At 37.7% G+C, this 22,756-nt stretch overlaps 1 protein-coding gene across 1 annotated transcript; it reads right to left on the bottom strand.

The window, feature by feature from the left end:
- Nucleotides 1-8,541: 8,541 nt before the first annotated feature.
- Nucleotides 8,542-19,900, bottom strand: STEAP2 (STEAP2 metalloreductase; the record flags this gene model as incomplete). The annotated part of the gene is made up of 4 exons (XM_084280423.1): nucleotides 8,542-8,826; nucleotides 15,519-15,683; nucleotides 17,299-17,826; nucleotides 19,409-19,900. The coding sequence occupies 4 exons, from the start codon at nucleotides 19,898-19,900 to the stop codon at nucleotides 8,542-8,544; spliced, it is 1,470 nt and encodes a 489-aa protein (XP_084136549.1).
- Nucleotides 19,901-22,756: the final 2,856 nt, after the last annotated feature.

The raw sequence follows: 22,756 nt of genomic DNA on the forward strand, positions 1-22,756 counted from the left end.
CCTCCCCGCGGCAAGAATGGCATTCCATGCCCCGTTACAAAACGCTTCCTCAGCGGGCAGTCCCTTTCCCCACCCCCGTGGCTTTTCCCACTCGCTGGAGGGAAGAGACCGGTCGATCCTTTTTCTGATGGTGATAAAATCCACTGCCACTGTGACAGTCCCCAGGGCAGACATGACTGTGCAGTGTGGGGTAGTCTGGCTGCGGGGAGAAGGGGGAAAGAAGCCTTATCTCTGCATAGACTGACATAAAACTGATGATTAATGCCCAGAAAAATAATAAATGCAGGATGGAAGCATGAGAAGATTTGGATATTTTCTACTTGCTCACATTTCCCATCCCTAGGTTTGCTCCAGCCACTCTCAGCTGCAAGTATAGCTGCTCCTGTGGGAGTGCAGGAACACTGGCGTGCAAATCGCCCTCTGAAATGGTGTCTGCAGGCTGGGAGCCTGGCTGAGCCTGCCAATGCCAGACTGTCCAGGAACACCAGGCCCTTTCCAGGGTGGCCATGCCTGGAGGAAGAGAGCCGGGTATCCAGCAGTGACTGCAGCAGGATGTGATACCTCATGGTGTGGCCGCAGGCTGTTCACCCCAGGCGCCCTTTGCAGGATTTGGATATGTTTTGCACAAGTTGCACCTATGCAGCTCTGGGCACGCAAATGCCCCAGGTCTTTGACTGCAGGCACTGTTGTTATCAACCTTGGATTTCATTAACACGTCATTTTAAACTCCTGTGGTTCCAAATAAACATTTTAGTGCATGAATAAATTTATTAAATGTTAAGATAGCTAACTGTTTGAATCTCCAGACAGCTTGTATAGGAAGTGATACCATAAACAAGAAAGAAACCTTTATGGCTCCAACTATAACCAACATGGTTCTTATTTTCACTGTTGCCAGCTTGCATGCTACATCCCTCCCATTTCATACCTGCCTTCTTCAGATACATGGAAGATACAGATCATATTTGGTACTCATGTATGCTACACAGTTATCCTTCCATCAAAGGTGAAATACCACGTGTACCCACCCACACTTCTCAGTTTGTACAAGTTCATCCTCCATACAACGATGCTAACAAAAATACAGCCCAGCACAGAATGGGCTTCCGCTTTAGAAAATGCGATGACCACATTGACATACTTAACTTCTGAAGCTGCATGTAGGAACACAGGCTGTACAACGGCAGGACGTGTGGGTCATCGTTGCAGTTCATTTAGCTAATGTGATGATGCAGCTCCCATTCTGGAGCTGGCGTTTGACACGTCATCCATCCATGTACACACACCTCTCCCTTGAACATTTGTTTCTGTGAATGCAGTCTCAGCAGTGGCCTTGTATCTGGGCCTACACTGATTTTTTCTTTGTTATTTGAGATGAATTGTAATGAGAGCGCTTACAGGTCTGCAAGCAGTTAGTACTGAACAAACTGGATTATGTAGTTTTTTCTTGGTGCCCAGATACTTAGCGATATTGTATGTACTCAAAGCATTCAAGCTTATGAAAAAAAGAAAGCCCTCAAATTTTCTTTTATTGTGGCTTAAGTGGTTTTAAGTTCTATAGCTTGTGTTTTGAATGACAAATGTATGGAGAACTATACCATATAGACTAAATTGGGCAATTTAGTCTGTAAATTATAAGCTCAGGTCACATGCCATTTGTTGGCTGACTGTTCCAAAGATCGTATTGCAAAGCTCCATTTGCTCACCATGCACCTTCTTCATAAATGAAGCTTTTAAATGTGGGATGAAAGCTACACTGTGAAAGTTTGACTGATTCTGCTGCCCTTGGCAAATGGCAAACATCCATCCTCAAAAACCTGCAATCAACTGTGAAAATATTTACTTAACAGTTTTCTGCCCCAAACAGGCTTATATTGTATTTTTATCACACCTACCTCCTCCGTTGGTAAGAAATAACATTTGAGACATCAAGGCTGAAAGTATTAATTCACAAGTATTTAATGTTAAGTCCTGCAAATGCTAAGAAAAATGTTTAAAAGGAAGACTTGATGTAGACAGAATCTCTGTTTCGACTGAGGACAAACTTTTTTGGTGTCAAGAGATATTTCAGCAAACTCTAATTTTGAGGTAAAGTTAAGTTTCATAAAACTACAGGACTGTGTATCGAACATGTAGGAACACAGCTGTGTGTTACGAGATGATGGTTCTGTATCTAGGTCTGCCATTAATCTGTTGATTTTGCAGAGTGAATTATTCCCTCTACCACTCTGGATTTGCTGTCTTACAAATGAGATTGCAAGCTTTTGAAGGACTGTTATTCAGTACAGGATACACCTTCCATGTGCTGCAATGGGGGGCTTCAGCCCCAGCCAAGTGAAGTCCTTTTCTTGGCTGCATAGAACCTGTAGACTTTTCCCAGAACCATCTGCACTGTTTATCAAGGATCAGTCTGTTGACTCCTTGTCTTCCTTTTCATTCTTGTTCCTTTTAATAGTGAGTAGGAAGGGGAAAAAGAAGGAGGGGAGGGGTGGGGGCGGGCGGCACAGGAACAGGAAAACGCAGAACTGCCCTGCCAGACCTCCTGTGGTTTTGATACCCACAGGGGGAAGTTAGTTGGTTCATGGTGATCTTCATTACTCTAAGGAAATGCAGTGCATCACAGTAGACAGAACTGAGACTTTTGTACCAGACAAGGTACATCTGGGCAAAGGTGTAGGTTTCAGACCCCAGCTACCAGCAGAGTATCAATGCTGACAAGCACTGTGACACAGAGAAACACGGTGAGATTCTTAAAACAGCTAAGAAAAGACAGACTTCAAGGACCAAAATGTTGCTTTTAGATCAGGCATGACACAAAATGATACCAAGTATTTTAAATTTTAAAAACACTTAAAATTCCATTTGGGAATCTGGGAAGGCTATATAACTTAGTGTGAAAGCAGCACAGATCCGGCCAGCTTCACCGACTCCTGCATCTTGACTTCTCTGAACAGTTTATGCTGCTGACTGCTAGTTAAGCAGGATTTTACCTCTTGTATTTTTTCCTCTTTCCTCTAATGTTGGCATAAGCCTCTTTGGGTAAAAGTTCTGTATTTCCAAATGAAGGACTGAAAAGTAGTTCACCTGGTTTTCTCATTCAAACAGTAATGCTTTCTCACACACACAACCAAACAGGAAGAGTGTCACCACTTGGCAAACTTACTGGTGCCTAGTGGTCTCACTTTTGCCAGACTTTTTGTTTGTTGAAAGAAAAGTGGACTGAATATATGCTGAAAGTACTGCAGTGTTCACTCTGTGTTCGACAAACAGGGCAAATATATTACAGGTGGATACAGGATACAGCTTTCCATTGTGTCTGTGAAACACCTGTTATCCAGCTATTGCAAAAGAAACAAGTTGCCCTTTAGTTTGCTTTTGTTAATGAACTCACATTCAAGTTCTACCTCTCAGAGAAAACCTCAAACAGAGCACATGTGTATTACAATGAAAAGCACACTAGAATTGATTATGCATAAGCGCAGAAGAAAGAGCCAAATACCTGACATTGACTTTTTATTGATTTTTGTGTAAAACACAGTATATGGAAAAATAGATAAAAGCATTGCTAATAATTTGTAATAGCCCTGTTCAGAGAGACAGCACAAAGTGACAAACACAGCTACAAAGAGAATATTGCACATGGGAGACGTATTATGCTCACTGCAAGACACTGCCAGCAAGGCATGAGAAACAATATATAATGACAGAGATCATTGTTCAAGTCAGTTCAATGTGTGACTTATTTTAAAGGCTGTAATCTAATTAGTTCAAGCAGTATCATATGATACAATATCAGTACTGCAACATCATTCGTTACATTGACAGAAAAAACCACAGGATGGGCAGTGAAGAAATCAAGAACTTGTGTATTAAGGGAGACACTGTCTGAGAGGAGCTATGCATATGCATCCATTACCACTGCCTATATGAAAATACTATACTGAAAAACTCGATCTATCTAATTTTTATGCACCTGATATATCTAACTTTCAGAGGAATTCTTCACATTCAGAGGAAAGCTGATTCCTAACTATATTCATATCTGTGAAATTTATAATCACTTGGGAACTCATTGCCTTACGTTAATGAATAATTTCCCTCAGTGCTAGTTGGGCAGCATGTATAGCTAATAACATAGACACATACATAGAAACAAACATTATCTTATAGGCAATTAATGCCAAATAAAATACAAACATACTTTCTCATATTGGCACATCATATAATGCACAATATTGGAACAAAATGTTAAATGTGGCAGCAATTTACAGAAACCATTACCACAAACTAGGTATGCAAAGAACTTGCAAAACAGTTACAAAATAGTCTCTAAATAGTTAAAGAACGTGGGTACTTAATTAACTTGTACATAGTTGCCACAGTTAATGGAATTGTAAGGTAAAATTAAAGACGCAAATGGAATCTGTAATGGAACTGTATTTTAGACAATGTTAAGAAAGAATACCTTAATATCCACAGAAAACAAATAACCCGTTGCTAAATACATAGAGGTCTTCCATTTTCAAAGAGGATGTGTACAGTCCTGTATGACATACTAAGCACTTCTTTTTTACTAAACAGTAATGAAAAGAAATTAAGTTTCTTTAGTTACTTGTTTTTCATTAGTCAGGAAGCCATTTAAAAAAAGCTACACAAAAATATTTTTATAGCAGCCTATTCCTCAAAATACGTATTTATTCTCCTAAGTAACTAAGATGTCTAAATGAATTTATTTGTTTACATTTGTTTACATTTCTGTCCTAAAGAACCTGCTTTGGCAGGGGGGTTGGACTCAATGATCTGTTGAGGTCCCTTCCAACCCCTACGATTCTGTGATTCTGTGATTTAGGCAATCCAAACGAGATTTTTAGCCTCATGCCTTTTTCCAATGTGAGCTCCTAATGTGAATTTGTCTATAGATACCAATGCATTTCATGACATGAATAGTCTTTATGTGACTACGCACATGCATGATATGATACATAACATGTAGTAGATGCATGAGTGCCATCTTACTTTCAGACTAAACAATGTCTTGTTAGGGTGAATTGGTCCTTAAAGAACACTACAAAATATTGAATCACACAAGTCAACATGTTATTCCAGTTAGAAGTAAATACATGGCCTAACGAGAAACCATATATCAGTTTGTAGCACAAATATTTCACAAAATGTCTTCATTTATTTGATCTAAAAATATCTATTTATTAATAGTTCAATATTTCAACCTTTCAAGTAACTTATAAAATCAAAACACATTTTTAATTTTCTACATGCAGTTTGAAAAGAGGAACAACACATCACTGATTCTCCAGAAACCTTTGGCAGTTCAAAATTTTACAGCTTAAACATTCTCAAAGAAACTTAACGATGAAATAATTTTTTGCATAGGAAAGAGGGCCAATATATTTCTCTATATACTATCAGTGGTTGCATTACAGCACGATATATAAGGACTTTGACAGTAATTTTCAATTAGTACAGTATTTAGTTCTGCAACATTATCGCTAGTGCATCAAACGAATTAGGTAATTGTAGGGAACACGACTGTTAATTACCTATTCGACAGAAGTGTAGAATTGCTCTACCTTAATAGCAGTATATTTAATTTTGAAATGTAATCAGATTGTTAACAGTAATGGTTCCTGCCCTAAATTTGTTCAGAGGTATGAAATTCTGCTCTCAGTTATACCGACTCATCCTGGTAATTTCATGCAGGTGTTATGCACAGGACTGGGGTAGAATGTAGCATGGGATTTATCCCATTAAAATTCCCCAAGACTTTCATCTTAAAATTTAAAAACTGATTTTATTTAAAGGATTGAAGCACAAAACCCTAAGCTCTGTGTGGTTTCCCTCTGCAATATGGAATGGGAAACAAGCCAGGAAATCCACTTACATATCTTCACGCCTTTCCAAAAATACACAGCTTTCTGTATTGGAATGTATTTACAGACAGGCAGAGGTTAGTTAGAAGTTGTAATTGTCATTTGTTCTTCACTTTTACATGAAAATCTTATTCATACTAGTTTAGACTCCTGCCTAATCGCCAATGACAAGTTTTCCACTTAACGTCTAGAATATTTGATAAAACAGTACTTTGCTTGTGTATAACTACGAGTATCCCTGAAATAGCTGCATACAGGAGGAGGAACAATAAAATTAGTGCCTTGAAATTAACAGATTTGGTTTTGGAAAAAAGAATTAATGTAAATTTTTAAAATTCATTTGATAGATTTATTAAACTTTAAAAAAAAAGTCTTTCCTGTCTTTTCCTTTATTTTCCAGAAAAAAATCTGAGAAAGTTCAAAATTTCTAAACCAGATAAATGTTTGGAGGGAGTAGCTATTAAATAGTTCAGAGACAGCACCTGTCTCAAATAAGACCTAAATTATTGATGCCCAAAAGGCTGAGAGGTTACGTCAGGAGAAGAACCTTTGGGTGTATACCCTCTTTTTGGAAGCATCTGCCAATTGCCAGCTACCGGAGACAAGTCTCAGGGACCTTAGTCTCACCAATTATAGCTGTTATTGTAATTTGCTTTTCAAAACAATGGTGAAATAAAATGAATTTGCTCTTTCCAACTGCTCCCCCAGATAGCTTAGAAGGATATAACCAAGTTTTCCAACTGTTTGAAATTTAAATTGAGAAAAGAAGAAACTTCTTAATTTCTGCTGACACATGAAATATAGTTCAGCTTTGGTTTTGTTGTTTTGGGGGTTTTTTTTGAAAAAAATGTTTTCACAAATCTCCCTTCTTAAAAATAACTCAGCACCCTCTCATTTGATACAAAACATGTTTAAAAACATATAAAAAAGCCCTGGAAAAAATAATGCAAATATTTTATTTTTTAATCTCTAGATTTGAACATGCCTAAAATGAAAGAAAGTCCAACTGTCCTTGATTTGCGCAAACCCAGAATACACCCAGACTTGATGTGTAAGTCTGGGGAATATGGATACTATAACAACAACAAAAATTGTAGATTGTTTGAATTTGAAAATTCAACTAATGTGAACTCTTTAGATTTAGGCTGGTGTAACTGGGGGCAGAGTTTGATTCTAGATTCTTCTTGTTCTGTAGAGCTGTTAGTTTTTTTAGAGAGATAACGAGATTTACAGGACTAGTGATATTTAAGGATAAATTCAAGCTGAAGTACCGTATACTTCTGATGCACCATACCAACAGCAAAGTCTTTCAAAGTAATAAATAATATTATTTATTATATAGCCAGAGATCCTAAACAGTGCAAATACAGGTAAGAAAAATAGAATTTCATACAAGTAAAGAAAGTAAGGACCAATTACACATTCTGATTTAATGAAATAAAGTGTTTACTAATTGAGAGGGAGTAGCCTGAAGGTCTGAGGTGAGTTTTGCTATCTTGTTAAAGAAGAGTAGGACCTGATGAAGCGGTGGCAGTAAGGAATTGTGGCGGTTCTTTTGAATCCCCCAGGAAATGCAAATGTCAAGTTTTAGAGATAAATTCATTTTTAAGTACAAGAATAATCCTTTTGTTTCTCAAAAATTCAGCCATATCCCAGAGATACTTGTTGCAAAAGTAAGACTTTTATATAAAAATAGAAGATTGGATTTGCACAAAAAAGATACTAAGAATTTAAGACAAGACTCTGGGAAATTCATATATAGCAACTGAAACTCCAGTGTAGAAACATAGAGCATGAGTATTGTGATGCTTCCTTGTTTACCAACATAGTGGAAGTTTCACAGTGAAAATGGATTTTTATTGTTGCAGATTTCTCAGCTTTTTTTTTTTTAAATATTTCCTGATAATTTTAAATCATTTTAAAATCAAAACCCAGTTACTTGAACATCTACCTGCAAGTCTTTCCATATATTTGTAACACTGTTATATTCATCTTCATTACATAATGTATGGAAATCAAGAGATGCTAAAGGTCTAACATCCTGTGTGACACTTTGAAAAAAAGGACCCTGTTAGTACAATACCATTTGCTTACAGGATGTGCAATAACACCATAATTGAAACTGTTTTTGCATATTCAAATCATGGAATGCTGTAAACCGACAAATAAATATACTGTACATGTGCAATACATCTTTACAAATTAATTTGTTTCAAAACCTGATTATTTGCTAAGTTGCTATTAACTCTAATAGTCTATATTCTGAACTCACTAAGCCAGAAATGTGGTTTTAATAAAAGAAACACTGCCTAGAAAATGTGGCATTAATAAATAACACTCTGACACATATGCTCTAAGTAAAAGAAATATCTGTAAAGCATGGGTATCATAAAATACTGTTTTGATAGAACTGTGCAAAGTAGCAATAAAAATTCTGATTTCATAATCATCTGGTCTCTGCAACTCAAAAATATTTTTAAGTTATCTCAAGTAGTTGTCTTCTAGTTGTAAGTTTCTCATAGTTTGGTTGAGAGCATGTACTATATACCAAGCAAGTCCAAAGTGACTTAACTTTAATTAAACTCCTAAAAATAAAGCTTATGAAATAAACAACCAAGCATCTACAACAGTGCTAACTAATGTTAGTCTATCATCACATCACAGTTATCCTTTCTGGGGAGAGATGTGGAGCAGACCCACTTGTTTCTTCTAGAACATGGCTTTTCTCCCATCCTCTTCGAATTTTCCTCAGTTTCCTACTTACACATGGCAAAAGTAAAATGATCTTACCTAGAATTACAATGCAAGGCAAAACAAGGGCAAGAACAAAATTTGGTGGTGTATAAAATCTGTAATATTCTTCTTCAAAAGCTCTTTTCCATCCGTAGATTAGTACGTGGAAAACACTTATTAGCAGAGCAACATATCCAAGTGTAGACTTTGAAAAAAAGAGAAAACAGCAGAAAAGAGAAGAGATTATAGTACTTGGTCTACTATCCAATAGCTTTAACTGATTATTTTACTCTATCTATTAGATATCATGTTAAAATCTCTTACCTATACACTATTTTCAGTTAGCAACATGTGGTTTTAAGTTCACGCATACTGAAAACTGCAAAATGAACTGAACACTGATTTACAACACATCTCTGCCAGCATCTATGTCTTAGCCAAAGCTGAAATGAAGATGATGTTTGCCTAAATTTTAAGTGATGGAAGTCAACTTCAGGACATGTATGCAAATAAAGAACAATCCTATTGAAGTTACTGGAACAAAATCAGTTGTGATTGGAAATTAAGTTCTCTGTTTCTTAACTACGGGGGTATTTCACTTTCAAGATTCACAATTATGGAACAAGGAAATTCTGGTGGAAGAGACTTGGGCCTAAATCTCCACATTTGTGTCGTTCTCAGAGGTGCAGTTTGATTCTTCCTTGCAATGGCCTATGTACACTTGTCTGAAGTTAGCATAAACTATCCTTAACCCTTCTCCATCAGCTCTTGCCTACTGGTTAATGGGAATATCTGCAGGACTAGGGCATAATGGCACAAGGTAACAATGCAGTTAATAGTGTTGGATCACACGTGAAGTTGACAGGTCCCACAGCATGCTGCAGAGGACCTCTTATGATGTACTGCAGAGCATGCCACAAAAGGTAGTGCTAACAGAGGTCATTCGCTGCTTGAATGAATCTGTCCTTTTAAGAACCCTGCAGTCGTGTTGCTCTGCAGACTTAAATATACTAACCCTGACATTCCCTGACCACGGTAGAAAAAGATTACCATGCTTCAAATTCTGATGGTGATCAAATGAAGAAAAACTCTTTTTGGCCCAAACTGATGTAATGACTAACTTGGTTGGCAAACATTTGTAGCAAATCGTGGCAACAGAAAATGAATTTTAAGAAAGGTAACTGGCTATCAAGGTTTGGTTTAATTCCAGTAAACAGAGAGGCAAAGAAAAATGCAGCCTAAGGCTCTGTAACAGCAAAATAATGAATTCTTTCTACTTTGAGATTAACTGGTTTCTAGGGAAAGAAGAATGCCTGAACTAATGCCATTTGCAAGGATTCACAGATATAATAGCATAAAAAGGAAATGTTTTTATTGTTTTCTAGAGATTGGTACCATGTTTTTTAACTTGCACATATTTATGCATTTTTTGCCAATGGTTTCAGAGCCATGTTGGTGTGTTTTAGATGTGCTGCATCCTTTTTTTAAAAAAGAACAATTTGCTCCCATATTCCAAAGATTCAGAATAATCAGACAACCACTTTTGGATATGAAAATGGCATATGCAGTATCTGAATGTAACAAATTTAGACAGAAAACAATACTATCACACCTGATGTTTGAGTATGTTAGTACAGATTTTTGCTGATATGACTGTCCTGAACTCATTGCTGTTTTATCACTGCCAGCAGGGAAAAGAGTACATGTGAATCACATCCCTCATTTCTTCAGCAGGCTTCCTGATGAGAATTGTAGTAATTCTTGAAAAAGAAACTGGAGGAAAATGTTGTACAGGCTCTTCACAAATTAAAAAAAAAAAGTTACTGCTTGTCCAAATTCCATCTGCAAACTACAGTTTTAAGACATCTCTGTATGCCTCTCTATCTAATGTTCAAAATGGAAGCTAAGAAGTACATCAGTACATTTTGAACTAACAGCAGAAGGGCAAGAAAAACATATGATGCTCCTTTATTAAGTTATTTTTTTGCCCTGTGGAAAGTTGCCATCTGCTTCTTTGAAGTGTTGGCGGGGCATGTGCTAGTACGTATGGGGCCATTTCAACCACTCATCTAAAAATACAACAGCTTTTATGGTATTTTCTTCTACCTTAATTGTCCTATTTCCATGCTGTACTTTTTGACAGCAATAGCACTGCCTAGCTAGAAAGAGGATGTCCTCCACACAGCTTCGCATTCTGCAGTCTTTGGTTTGTTTAGTCACGGCAGATGTGCACTAGAAGGTTCCATTAAGAGCATTTATCCCAGCTTGCAGCTACTGACAATGACTTTTCCAGAAGTACAAGTAAGACTGGCTGCCTTTGCTACTTAAGTAAAACCCCACTGCAGGAGGCTATGTCAGTACAAAACTTCTGTGTTTGTTATAAGGACTTGACTTTCCTGTCTCTCCAAACGTTCAAAGACTACAGCAATGGCTGTACAGTAGTAAAACGAAGAAACTCAGAAGTGACTGAAGCAGGCTTGGCCAAAAAGACATCAGCTTGTGCAGGGAGAGGCATTGTTGGGCAGCTGCACAGTTAAAATAAAATCATTTGGTAACCCTGGATCATGCTACAGATCTTGGCTAGCGGTAGCGTCAGAAGCCGTATTCCAAAGCTGACCAACCCTATGGATGCTAACATGAAAGATGTTTCAATTATTGAGAAATAAACGATGACTGTGCTGTAAGAGTTACTAATTGCTAGCAAGCTATCTGTTTAATAGTGCAGAGTAAGAGGGCTGCTATCATTCGGGTATGTAACGTTATTTTTTTCTGCACAAGTTTATGCCTGGACAATTTGGAGGAGAAAATACAGGGATTAAAGGCAATGGATTTCCTGAAATACAGTTGTGCCTTAGATGGCATATATAGACTGCATTTCTTTCATCTTTTCCTGGCTTCTTAAGACACAAAAAGAAAGGGGGGAATATGTCTATGAGAGCTGGATGATCAGTTACACTGATGTTAGCACAGGGAGGTCAGGAGAAGCACATGATGGTAACTTTATGAACACAGGACTTTGGAAAGCAGGAAGAAGGGATACATTTCTTTGGCAAATCCATATTGCTGAATGAGTAGCAATATCAATTTTAAGGCTTGGGAACTCTCTGCCTAGGCACTAGGATGGCTTCTGGGAAAAGAGGAGGAACATACTTGGTTGCTTTGTTTCCTTAGCTTCTGTAATACTGTGTTTCCTGGAAGCTGAGCAATAGATTTGCATACTTCCTATGGCCATCCTGATCTTTTAGCTTTTCTCTATGTCTTCTCAGTTTTATTTCTTTTCCTTTCTGATGAAAGTCAGTTTTTTAGCAAATGTGGGAGATTCCCACATTGTGGGAGAGCCAAGGTCACTGCTAAACATCACAAACTGGCATTGTTTGGGTGAAAAAAAATACTATTAGAGGAGTAGAAAAGATCTGCTGTGGGACAAACTCCTCCTGGAGCTCAAATTTCCTGGTTGAGAGTTCCAAGAATTTCTATATACAAAAGATATTTTCCAAAGCTTACATTTATGCAAGGTATATTTCAGATTCCCCCAGTAACAGGATATTGCTAAACTTAAAAACAGGCTGTAGCAATTCTGACTGGAATCTTACCCATAAACTTGCTAAATACTTGGATCTCATTCTTCTTTACTCTGGGGGAAAAGTATCCTATTCTTCTGAGGGAACAAAGGCATGGCAGCCCTTCCACAGTGAGCATGCAAGAAAAGTTTTAGTAACCCTGTCTCTGAAAAGCTTTAGGATTGTACTATCAGACAAAAAGTATGTTTACAGAAGATCAGCTTCCTGCTACGCAAATGGCATATTTGTGCTCATGTTTTCTAAGAAACATAAAGCTCAGCTTCCAAAGCCAGTCTGCTCTGTTGCCTCTACGAGGGATGTGGTTTGGACTTAACTCTTAGACTGAAAAACAAAAGCAGTGGTCATTTATGCTTACATTACATATTTATAGGTTAACTTCCTCCACAAGACTGAAGGACCCAGGGCAGCACTGCTTGCAGACAACAGTCTCCATTTCCATGTACTTTACATTCAAAGATTGGTTTCAGTAAATGCCTTTTTTTCCCCTGTTTGCAGTGTGTTGGTTTAAGTTCTTTTTCCTGCTCTGACAAAAATCTAATTCTTTTTTATTTCTTGTATATGTCTATCTTTGTTCCTTATCCAAGTATGTTTAGAAGAAAAAAAGTACTGAAGCGGTGTTTAAGAAAAGTGATGCATTGGTTTATCAGTCCCAGCTCCTTTGATGCTTCTTTTTTCATTAAGTTCCAACTCACGTTAAGATGCCTGCAAAGTTTCATGCTAAGTCTCTATCATCTAGGATCTCCTACAAAATAACTGGGCATATCAAAGATAGCAATGATATCTGGGCAAAAATGTTCACAACTGGGGTTTCTTTACAGTATTAGGAAGACTGTGGGAGAGGTCTATAAAGGAGATGCTGCTCCAGGCTTGTACTACTGGAACAAGGCAGCAAATAGTCTATACTGCTTATCTTAATAATTTGTTAATCCTCCTAAACTCAGATTTTCCTAGTAGGAGTCAAGACTGTGTATGTTTTAGTGGTAAAGGCCAGACCATCATTTTGATGAAACTATTTACTAAGATGAGCAAGCAATAGTATGTTATTCTCAGTGGGAAAAGCTGAGGCGAGACACTGGTTGAGTGTGCTGACTGACTGACTCTTCATCTGTCAGATACAAAACAAGTTCAGCAATTATTGTGTCAAATCATCTGAGATTCGGGACTAAAGCTGGATGTACTGCTTTTCCCAGTAAAAAAAAAAAAAGCAGCATTAGATAATGGTCCCACTGTTTGTTCCCTTGACTTAGAGAAGATTAAGAAAATTAAGTGCAAGTTTGCTTTATCACATTGTACTCCAGTAGAAGAAAAATATCAGACAGTAAGTATTGTGACATTTTATCTGTTCTACTTGCACACCAGGTAAAATGAAGCTTGTGCAAAAAATGCATAATCCTTCTCCTTTAGTGAGGGATCGCTGCGAGTTTGTTTTCTCATTGAACAAAGCAAGAGGACTTTTTTTGAAGAACAAGTAACTAAATGAGAACTTATTTCCTGTGAAGTAATAAATGACAAATTAAAGTATCCTAAGTGATCATCAACTTTCTGGAAACTTTTAGTAGTTCAAAATTTTTTGCGATTAAAAATTGCAAATTATCGTAATTAATTAACAATACCAGTTCTGCTTGGCATGTAATGAAGCATCAATTGCAATGTATCCCCAGAGCAAACAACTTGTTCCAAATAAAATCCCTCAAAATACTGACAGATGATACACTGAAGTTCGTAATTACTTAAATATGGAACAATGTTGGCTTTATTTACAGTGGAAATTATGGCAGTAAATACAACACAATAAAAAATGCCCTTGCAGACACATCATTATGTCACTGTTGTGTGGGTTTTGAATCAGCCACACAAGTCTGAAATTTGGAACTCTGAGCAAGGAAAAATAAGACACAAATGCTGGGTTTATGACTTGAAATCATTATTGGATAAAGGCATCGCCTCCCTCACAAGTTAATGTATATCTTCCCTTTTGCACTAACATTTTATATCACCCAACAGCAGGACTGTTGTCCCTGCACAGAGACCTATGGATGGCAGGGATGTTGTAACACTACAAAATGGGTATTTCCTCCCTCTGAAGGCTCGAAGGCATGAGTAAGAACAAACAGTTCTCTAATATGACAATTTTTTTAGTAAAAGTTTTGTAGGCCTACCTGGAGTGTTTCTCTAACAGAAACCCTAGGGATGGGGAAGACAGTACTGTACAGACAGAAGACCTCTGATAACTACAGCCAAAGAAATGTTCCACACCAGTCCCTTTAAAATGCCTGTAAATTGTGAAGCACAACTAAAGCCCTGAACAGTACTGTCAGTGCCTGTGTTCTGGAGGTAGGAATTTGGAAACAGTGACTGAGCATCAGGCAATATTATTACAGTGGCTATGTTGAAAAAGCGTTAATCAGAAAAGACTGAGTTAAGACTAGAGGACTGTATCCAAAGTCAGAAAACAAAACAAAACACACCAAAACCCCAAACTGAGTGTACATGCTTAAGAACTTCACCACATGACTGAATTCTAGTAAAGCTTCTTAGCACTGACTGCTACCTAAAACTAATAGCAATTTTGTCTGGAAGCAAGCATTAAGCTTCTTATTAACACCTGTATTTCTCAGTACTTTATGCTGGTCAGGTGTCCCTGTAGTAGATAATTACCTGAGGAATGAGTGATGCAGATACATGCCAAGACCCGGAAAAGCCTCTGCTTTCAATAAACAAAGCTTCAAATCTTACTAAAAGGTATTTTCAGCTAATGGGAGTGGCACAGTTGAGAACTGTATTAATTCTCAGCAGTGTTACTGAATCAACAACAGATTGACAGGCTGTCACAGGGTTGTGAATAAAAACAATGCAGGAAAAATTAAGTTTTTGATTTGTGTGAATCCACATATACTCATCAGTACCATTGCCTATAGTGAGTTTGTCCAAATTTATGTAAATTTCAATTAATCAAGACATTCTAACAAGATAAAAGAAATAGATTAGTGTTTATTTGGTCTTAGCTCTGTTGGTTATTTAAGAAGAAGTGTAAAATGCGAATTACTATTCTAACGCTCATGAAATGCTTAATGTGCCTTCATGTTCATGGTAATTGTTGCAGCAGCTTTGGTGGGCATTTGGCCTCCAGCCAGGGCCAAAGCACCACAGTAATGTATCTGCTGGGTAAGTATATATTGTTTCTATTACGGTACCAGAGAGAGGGAAAAAAAAAAGCTCTCATCACATTGCATAAGTGTTTTTTGCTCACGATGACTATCATCACCAAGGAATTTTTAATAACAGTAAACCCCCCCTTATTTAAAAAGTAACAAACCTGAATAAAACTGAACTCCCTCCAGTTTAAGGCAGTGCTTACTGAAGGGATGGAAGTTACTGCCAGCAAAGAAAGCAATCCAAGACTCATTATTCCAAAGGAAATATACATTTCAATTCGCCACACTTCTTCCTCGTTCCAAGAATTTTCAACATTTGCATGAACCTGATGGAGCAGCAAAAAAGGAAACATTTTATGCTACAGAATATCAAAAATATCAACAGAAGTTATTTTGCTGAGTAAAAGTCTACAGTCACAGAACAACTATAAAATGGGGTCAAATATTTCAGAGGTTTCCTCACGTCTTGAACAAAACCAACTATTTCCTTACTGCCTGTATTGGCTCTTGCTAGATTAAAATATGCTAAACATGGAAACTTAGATGAGTTGTTAAGAGAAAATGTAACATTATATACTATTTAGAACAGTTATGTTGTAAAATCAGATAAAACTGTGCATTCCTATGTACTGTAGAAAAGTATCTGTGTTCTTGAGACCCTAGAAACTTAAATTCTACAACAGAAATTGGCTAAACCTGTAATTTGTTTTTAGTTTGTTACATTTAGAAATACTTTATTATTTCCTGGTTTTGCTTCAGCTGAATCGAAGTCATTTTTCCTTTTTGACTGTTCACATGAAATACATCCAAGATTATTCTCACTGGAGAGCTTTACTACAAGACAAACTAACAACTCAGGTCTTTAACAATTATGAGAAGTGGATAATCAATTATATTTCCACTTTAAGATAAATTATTATGATGTCTTGAAAAAGGTTTACTAAGAATATTAGCAAGTGAGAGGTTTACAATTATTACTAAACCAAAGATAATATCTTAATAAAAGTATCAGTGGGTCTTTTACTAATTCTGTGTGAACAATTGAAGTTTCTTGCTGCCTTTTATAGTTTTGTTCTTCCTGCCTTTCTCTTCAATTTTTCATGCTAGCCCTTTTAGAATTCGTGGACCAAATCCTCATTAATTTGTTCCATTTGATTTAATTTCCTTAGTTTCCTTTTCTTTCTGTTCCATAGCATATCTCTTTCCTGCAGATTTTATGTGCTGAACAGCAATACTGTTTTTCTGGCAATGGTGCTTTTCTGCCACTTTAAAGATGACAGTAAACTACCTCACTGATAGGATCATCACACCCTCCTCCAAAGGGTGACAGATTTGTCGGAGATTGTTTCAGGGTTATACAAGACCAGTTGCTCCTGGGAAGTGTGCCTCAATTTCTATTGTCTGTAATAGATTACGTTCACAGAATTTTTGATGAATAAAATATTTTTACCGCTGGCCCAAAATGTTACAATCTAACAACATTTTCATTTTGTAAACATAGATGTATCTGTAAGTATTATTAAACATCTACCCTTACCCATTTTTTACACTTGTAAATGCACTTATGATATACCTACTTCCCCCATATCTTAAACATACTTAGAGAAAAAAACACCTCAGAAACTCAGAAGTTTCCTGCTGTTGCTCTGATCCTGTCTATCCTATCTACTCCTTGTATACTATCAGGGATTTAAGTAGGACACATCTTTGATTCCACCTACCACACAAACTTGACTGCAGCTTGACTCATGAGGTAAGCACAGCATCCAGATGCTTCTTTCAGTCTCCCTTCTTACTTAGCACTAGCTATACATAAAAGATAACCCATAAAATTCTCCACTGAAAACAGCGGAGCAGACTAAGAAAACATACACATTGTATTCATGAGCCATATGCATACAGCCAGGGATTTTTTGCTGTCCTAACTGAAGACTGGCTTACCTGTTGATATGCCATGTTGAGGAACAAGTATCGCTCCGATCTCCTCATCGGCAAGCAGAGGCTGTACGCCACATGCACTGTCGCGAAGAAAAAACTGAGCAGCCCAAGCTGCTTTCGACACTGGAGCCAGTTGTCCAGCCAAGCTGGAAACCGCCTGTACTTGGTGCCATAGTAAAGCTGATAAGCAGCTGCAATTAGTCCTGACAAATACACGAGGGAAAGTAAAGTGATAGCGACAATTGGGAGAGTCTTGTTCACGATCTCAATGGGGATCTTGTAAAAGTCACTCTGCTGGTTTCTCACATAGGGATGGATTACATCTCTGACGAAGGAATAGATGAAGAAAAACGTTGCTAGGCTAATGGCAATCACGACAGGGCCCTTCCACAGTGTGAACAGTCGCAGAGGTAAGTTTTCAATCTCCCTTGAAGATGACAGTGCCCCCAAATCAATGGGAATAAAACTGAGCTGACGGGCAAGCTCAATAACTTGATGGCGAGCCTGAACGCTGTTACTGCATATATAGACCTGTTGGGAAAGTCAAGTGAATTGTCTGCAGACAAAGAGACTCAAAGGTTAAAAAAACCCTACACAACCCACCACACAAAAACCCCCAACACCTTAAAGGCCTCAAGGACAAAATCAGAGCACTACTGTACGCTGTTATCCCAGCTTGTATCACCAAGATGAGAATGAAACCATATACAAATCCAGACAAAGTGAAAATATACATACTGATCTAGCAACACAGTAGCCAAAACAAAATTAGCTTTTTCTTGGAGTTGATAATGAGATGATTGTGGTGTGCCTTGGTAATTGGCACACTGAACACTCCCCATCCCCATCGTGTCATGTCCCCCCGCCCCCCCCCCCCCCAAAATGTCTATGGTACTGGATTGAACTGGAAATATTGGCTAAATATCAGGATCTCTCAAAAATACAGGAATTTTGAACATTGACACTTAACCAGCTGTAGCATAAAGAGAATGCAAAGCAGAAAACTCTGTAATCTCTCCATGCATAACAATTTTAGCTTAATTTCACAATCCAGACTTCCACAAAAAATTGAATGTTTAACAGAAAAGACAAAACTAGCAGCCAACTAAGAACTCCTAAAGACCACTTTATTACATAGTGAAAGAAATGCTCAGCTCAGTACATACAGTGTGGTGCTGTTCTAAAAGGGGACAAAAATATTAGTGTGGTTATTTTTAAAATTACGCTAATTCTGTATGAATTGCATTCCATTTAAAATCTACCTGAAATGCCAGAAAATTCAATTTAGCCTCCACAGTCACTTCACACCAGTCATTTCTCAGGCATTTCTCAAGAGTCCATAAAGCCATGAAGGACTGGGCTCTTGCATAGGCTTAAGTTTTTTGTATCACTTCAGCAAAGCATGAGAAACATACAACTACCTTTTCTACATGCGGGGTGGATTTGGAGAACATACTGGGAAGAAATTTGAACGTGATGTTCCCAAGCAGTCCTGGATCAAATGAATGATCACTTAGAAACATGTGTGCTTCCTTCTGTTTCCTCAGATTTAATCTTGAGGCACTCTAAAAGCTAGATAATTTCTTTCATTCACTTTGCTGTTATGCTGAATGCTAGCATTTTTACAGCAGCTGACTCCTGAGCCCTGGCATCAGAACCTCAGATTTCTGTGCGTCTCTTTCAGTAGTTCACCACATGTAAACCAATACTGAAACTATACTGGGAAAGGCTGCCTCTGTCTTGGATAGAACAAGGATAAAAATTAACTTATTTCCTACAAAAGACATTAAGACCCAATTCCTCTCCTCTGTTTGCACTTATCTAAAGGTCAGCTGTCGAAGCTGTTAGCTATCAGCTGGTACTAGTCAAAGCTAGTATTCATATTTTCTCTGCAAACTTTAAAGATAAACAGGCATTCCAGGTGACAATTTGGACCACTTACCCTGTATGTCTTACATTGGATGAACCAGACTCTGAAAGTTTATTGGCTACTAAAGACCCAACATTTTAAAACATAAAGTAGGATGAATCCTGTGAGTTCTGGCTGCTTACATTCAGTTCCTGTTGTTTTCATCTTAGAGACAAGTTAAATTAACACAAATGTAACATTCACCTGTCTGCTGGCATCCTTTGGTCCCAACTGCAATGACCAAGCTGAAACAACGTTGAATCCTTTGACAATCAGGGAATCTGGGAAAAGCGATGCCAAATACTCTGCATTGGAGTCCGGATATTGATCTACTCTTGTATTATTGCTGACATCAATCAGAATTTTACCAGCGAGTAAATGCTTGAGGTCCCACAAAGAGGCATAATGTTCTCTGTGTATGGCTACAAAAATGATGTTTGTTTTTGCTACTGCATCTTCATGGTGAGTGACGTCAACCACGTGGGGAAAGACCTCAGCAGCAAATTTAGGGTTTCTGCTTCCTACAACCACATGGTACCCGCATCTGATAAGTCTAATTGTCAATGACTTAGCAAAGTCTCCGCTTCCAATGATGCCTATTGTGACCTTACTGGCATCTTTGATGCCATTGGCAACATTAGGTAGGAAAGTTTCATTGAGGTTCTTAGGACTTCCCATCATAGAGATTGATTCCATACTTGTAAGACACCAAACCTACAATGATTTCTTCTGAAAAAAAAAAAAAAAAAAAGGAAAAGAGAAAGGTAGAAAGCTATAGAAGGCAAAATACAGCATCATACAATTTCACAAGACATCAGAATCCAAAAACATCTCTGGGAATAAAATATGTGGTTCTAAGTTTTATGTTGTATTTTCTCCACAACAAAGTATGTGCTAATCAATTTTGTCTTGCAATATGTCACCAATACAAGCAGAAACATAAAATATGTCAAACACTTCAATAATAGTTACAGAATTAAATTATATTTTTTCCATTTTCTCATATTTTCTATTATCCACTGCCCTGGAATACTGGACCACAAGATAACCTTGTGCTCCTGAAACTAAAGGTCAATAGAATGTGAAGAAACATGTAACAACACCAGGGTAATTATGGAAAATACTAGAAGGTAGAGACAGCCGGCCTGTTGCTGGCATAAGGACAGTGAGTTCACAGAAGCTGAATTCCCTTAAAAGCTAATGTAAGTTACTACTGTGGTATCCTACATTGTCAGACTGCTAGGTCTAGCCATGGATGTGTAAGGATTAACCGTGGGCGCAAGGGTAAAGGATTCAAGGTCATCGGTCACAAATACGCCTAAGAGATTTTTCTCTCACTAGGCAGAAAAGATAAATCCTGGAGACAAACGCATGTGACAGAATTCCATGAAAAACTAATGACAGGAAGAGATAGATTTCATGCAATAATAAATGGAACGTGAGTTTTAAGACTCAAATTCTGTGCCGTACGGGAGGTTTTGAAGAAGAACAGAGACTAAGGCTCATAGAAAAGAAACTCTGCTATAGCTTTGGAGAGAAGAGGTCACAGAACCTCAGTAAAGCTCTAACAAAGGCAAAAATACATTAAAAAACGAACAACATAACCCTCAGGAGGGAAGTCTTCACATGGCACCACAGCTATGATGTAAATGGTTCTGCACTGTAGAACTGGAATGAGTTCTGAAGATGAAGGAAGCAATGAGGAAAGGCAGGCTAAGATGCAAAGAGAAACCATGAGGTTGCTGTGTTGAGAGCAATCAACAACAGACCTGACAGAAAGGGGGAGCTGAGCGAACCTCTTCCTGAGCCACCATCCAAGAGTTGATATGATAGTAAAGAATTACCAGTGGGGCACTTTACCCAGCCATCGGCTAGGAGTACAGGACGTGTAGTGAGTAACATTCCACAATTAAAAGTAGCTTTCTTCCAGAACTAGGAGGAAGCTACTAGAAAGCTTTAACTAGAAAGAAAGAACTCGCTGAAACTTGAGTGAGACTCTAAAGACAGAGAGCAATATGGGAACATGACCACAAAATCAGTATTTTAAGAAAAGATTGTAACAGTGAAACTTTTTGACAGGGGCAGACCATGCAGATTTTTGTGCATGCACCGTAAAAACACTGACTTCTTTCTTACCACATGACTTGAAATGTATCTACCACATGACCAAAATGCCAGTATTTCCTGGATCAGGATGGGTTCTCATCCAGGAACATAATGAGAATATCTATATTTTGATCAGATAAGAGATATACATCAACTGGATAAAACAGAACACATATGTATTCACCATGTGATTACAGAGGCCCATTTCAGTTCATGCCATGTGATTTGAACGTGTTGCAAAACTTTGGGCAAGAAAGGGAACCATCATAAAGAAAATGGCCTACTGGTACCATTTAACCATATTGCAGCCTACTTCCAGCTTTTGTCCAAATGTTCCTTAGGAGAGGGATCATCGAGGATTTGGAAATGTTGAATGGTTCTGATAAGCTGACTTTGATCTGCTGGCCAAAGTTTCTCACTGCCTGTCCTAAGGAAAGCAGTCTTCATAAAAATAACTTTAGGGAATAGGCAGGCATGACTCTTGGGCAAAATAGTCTAAGAGGCATAAGAGAGCTGGCAGTTACTGAAAGGGACTATATTAAATGTGCAACAGCAATTCAGAGGAAAGAGAGTATATAAGAGTGTTTTAAGTGCATCAAGAGAGCTTTAATGACTTGAAAAAAATTCACACAAAAAGTAAAAAAAAATAAATGTGTGTGTGCATGGCTAAGGAGCAGTATAAAGATACAGTGCCATACAGTACGGATAAAATCAGAAGACCAACAGTACAGAAATGATTTAGTAGTGAAGGACATAAAGGGTAACAAGTAAAGGTTCCATAAATACAATAAAAGACAGAAGGCAAGGTTTATGACTTAAGAGGGAAAGGAACAAATTATAGGTGAAACAAATTAGGAAAAAGTGTTAAATGTCTTCTTTATTTCATCCCTGAGCAGAAAGGTTAATTGTGAATAGGTATTTAATGAAATTCCTTTTACAGGGAGACAGAAGGTAAGGCCAAAGTGGAAAAAGGTAAGATAAGAGTAAAGGATAAAGCTAAAGATAAGATAAAGATTTTCAAGTCAGCAGACACTTAAGAAATCCACCCTTGATGCTTAAAATGCTCATTGAAGTGCCATCCTGAGAACTCAAGAGAGGCCAAGTGGGGCAGACTAGCAGATACCTCTAAAAGAGGGGAGGATAAGGACTGACAATAGCAAAGACCTAATACCCTAACTTCAGCCCCTGGACAGATTTTACATTAAGTTATTGAGTAAGCAATCTGTAAATAAATGGGAAGCAGATGATACAAAGTAGCTATGGTGGGTTGCTCAGGAACTGACTGCAACAAAACCAGCCTTCCTTACAGATTATCTGCCTACACTGATAAAAAAAATAATAGTTAGGAGTGAGATAAATTAGACATTTGCCCTTTGATAAGGTAAGAAAACACTACAGAACTACATCAGACAGAAGGTGACACAGGTGCTCATGGAAAAATAACTA

Source organism: Gallinula chloropus (assembly GCF_964237585.1).
Source record: "Gallinula chloropus genome assembly, chromosome: 2".
Classification (NCBI taxonomy): domain Eukaryota; kingdom Metazoa; phylum Chordata; class Aves; order Gruiformes; family Rallidae; genus Gallinula; species Gallinula chloropus.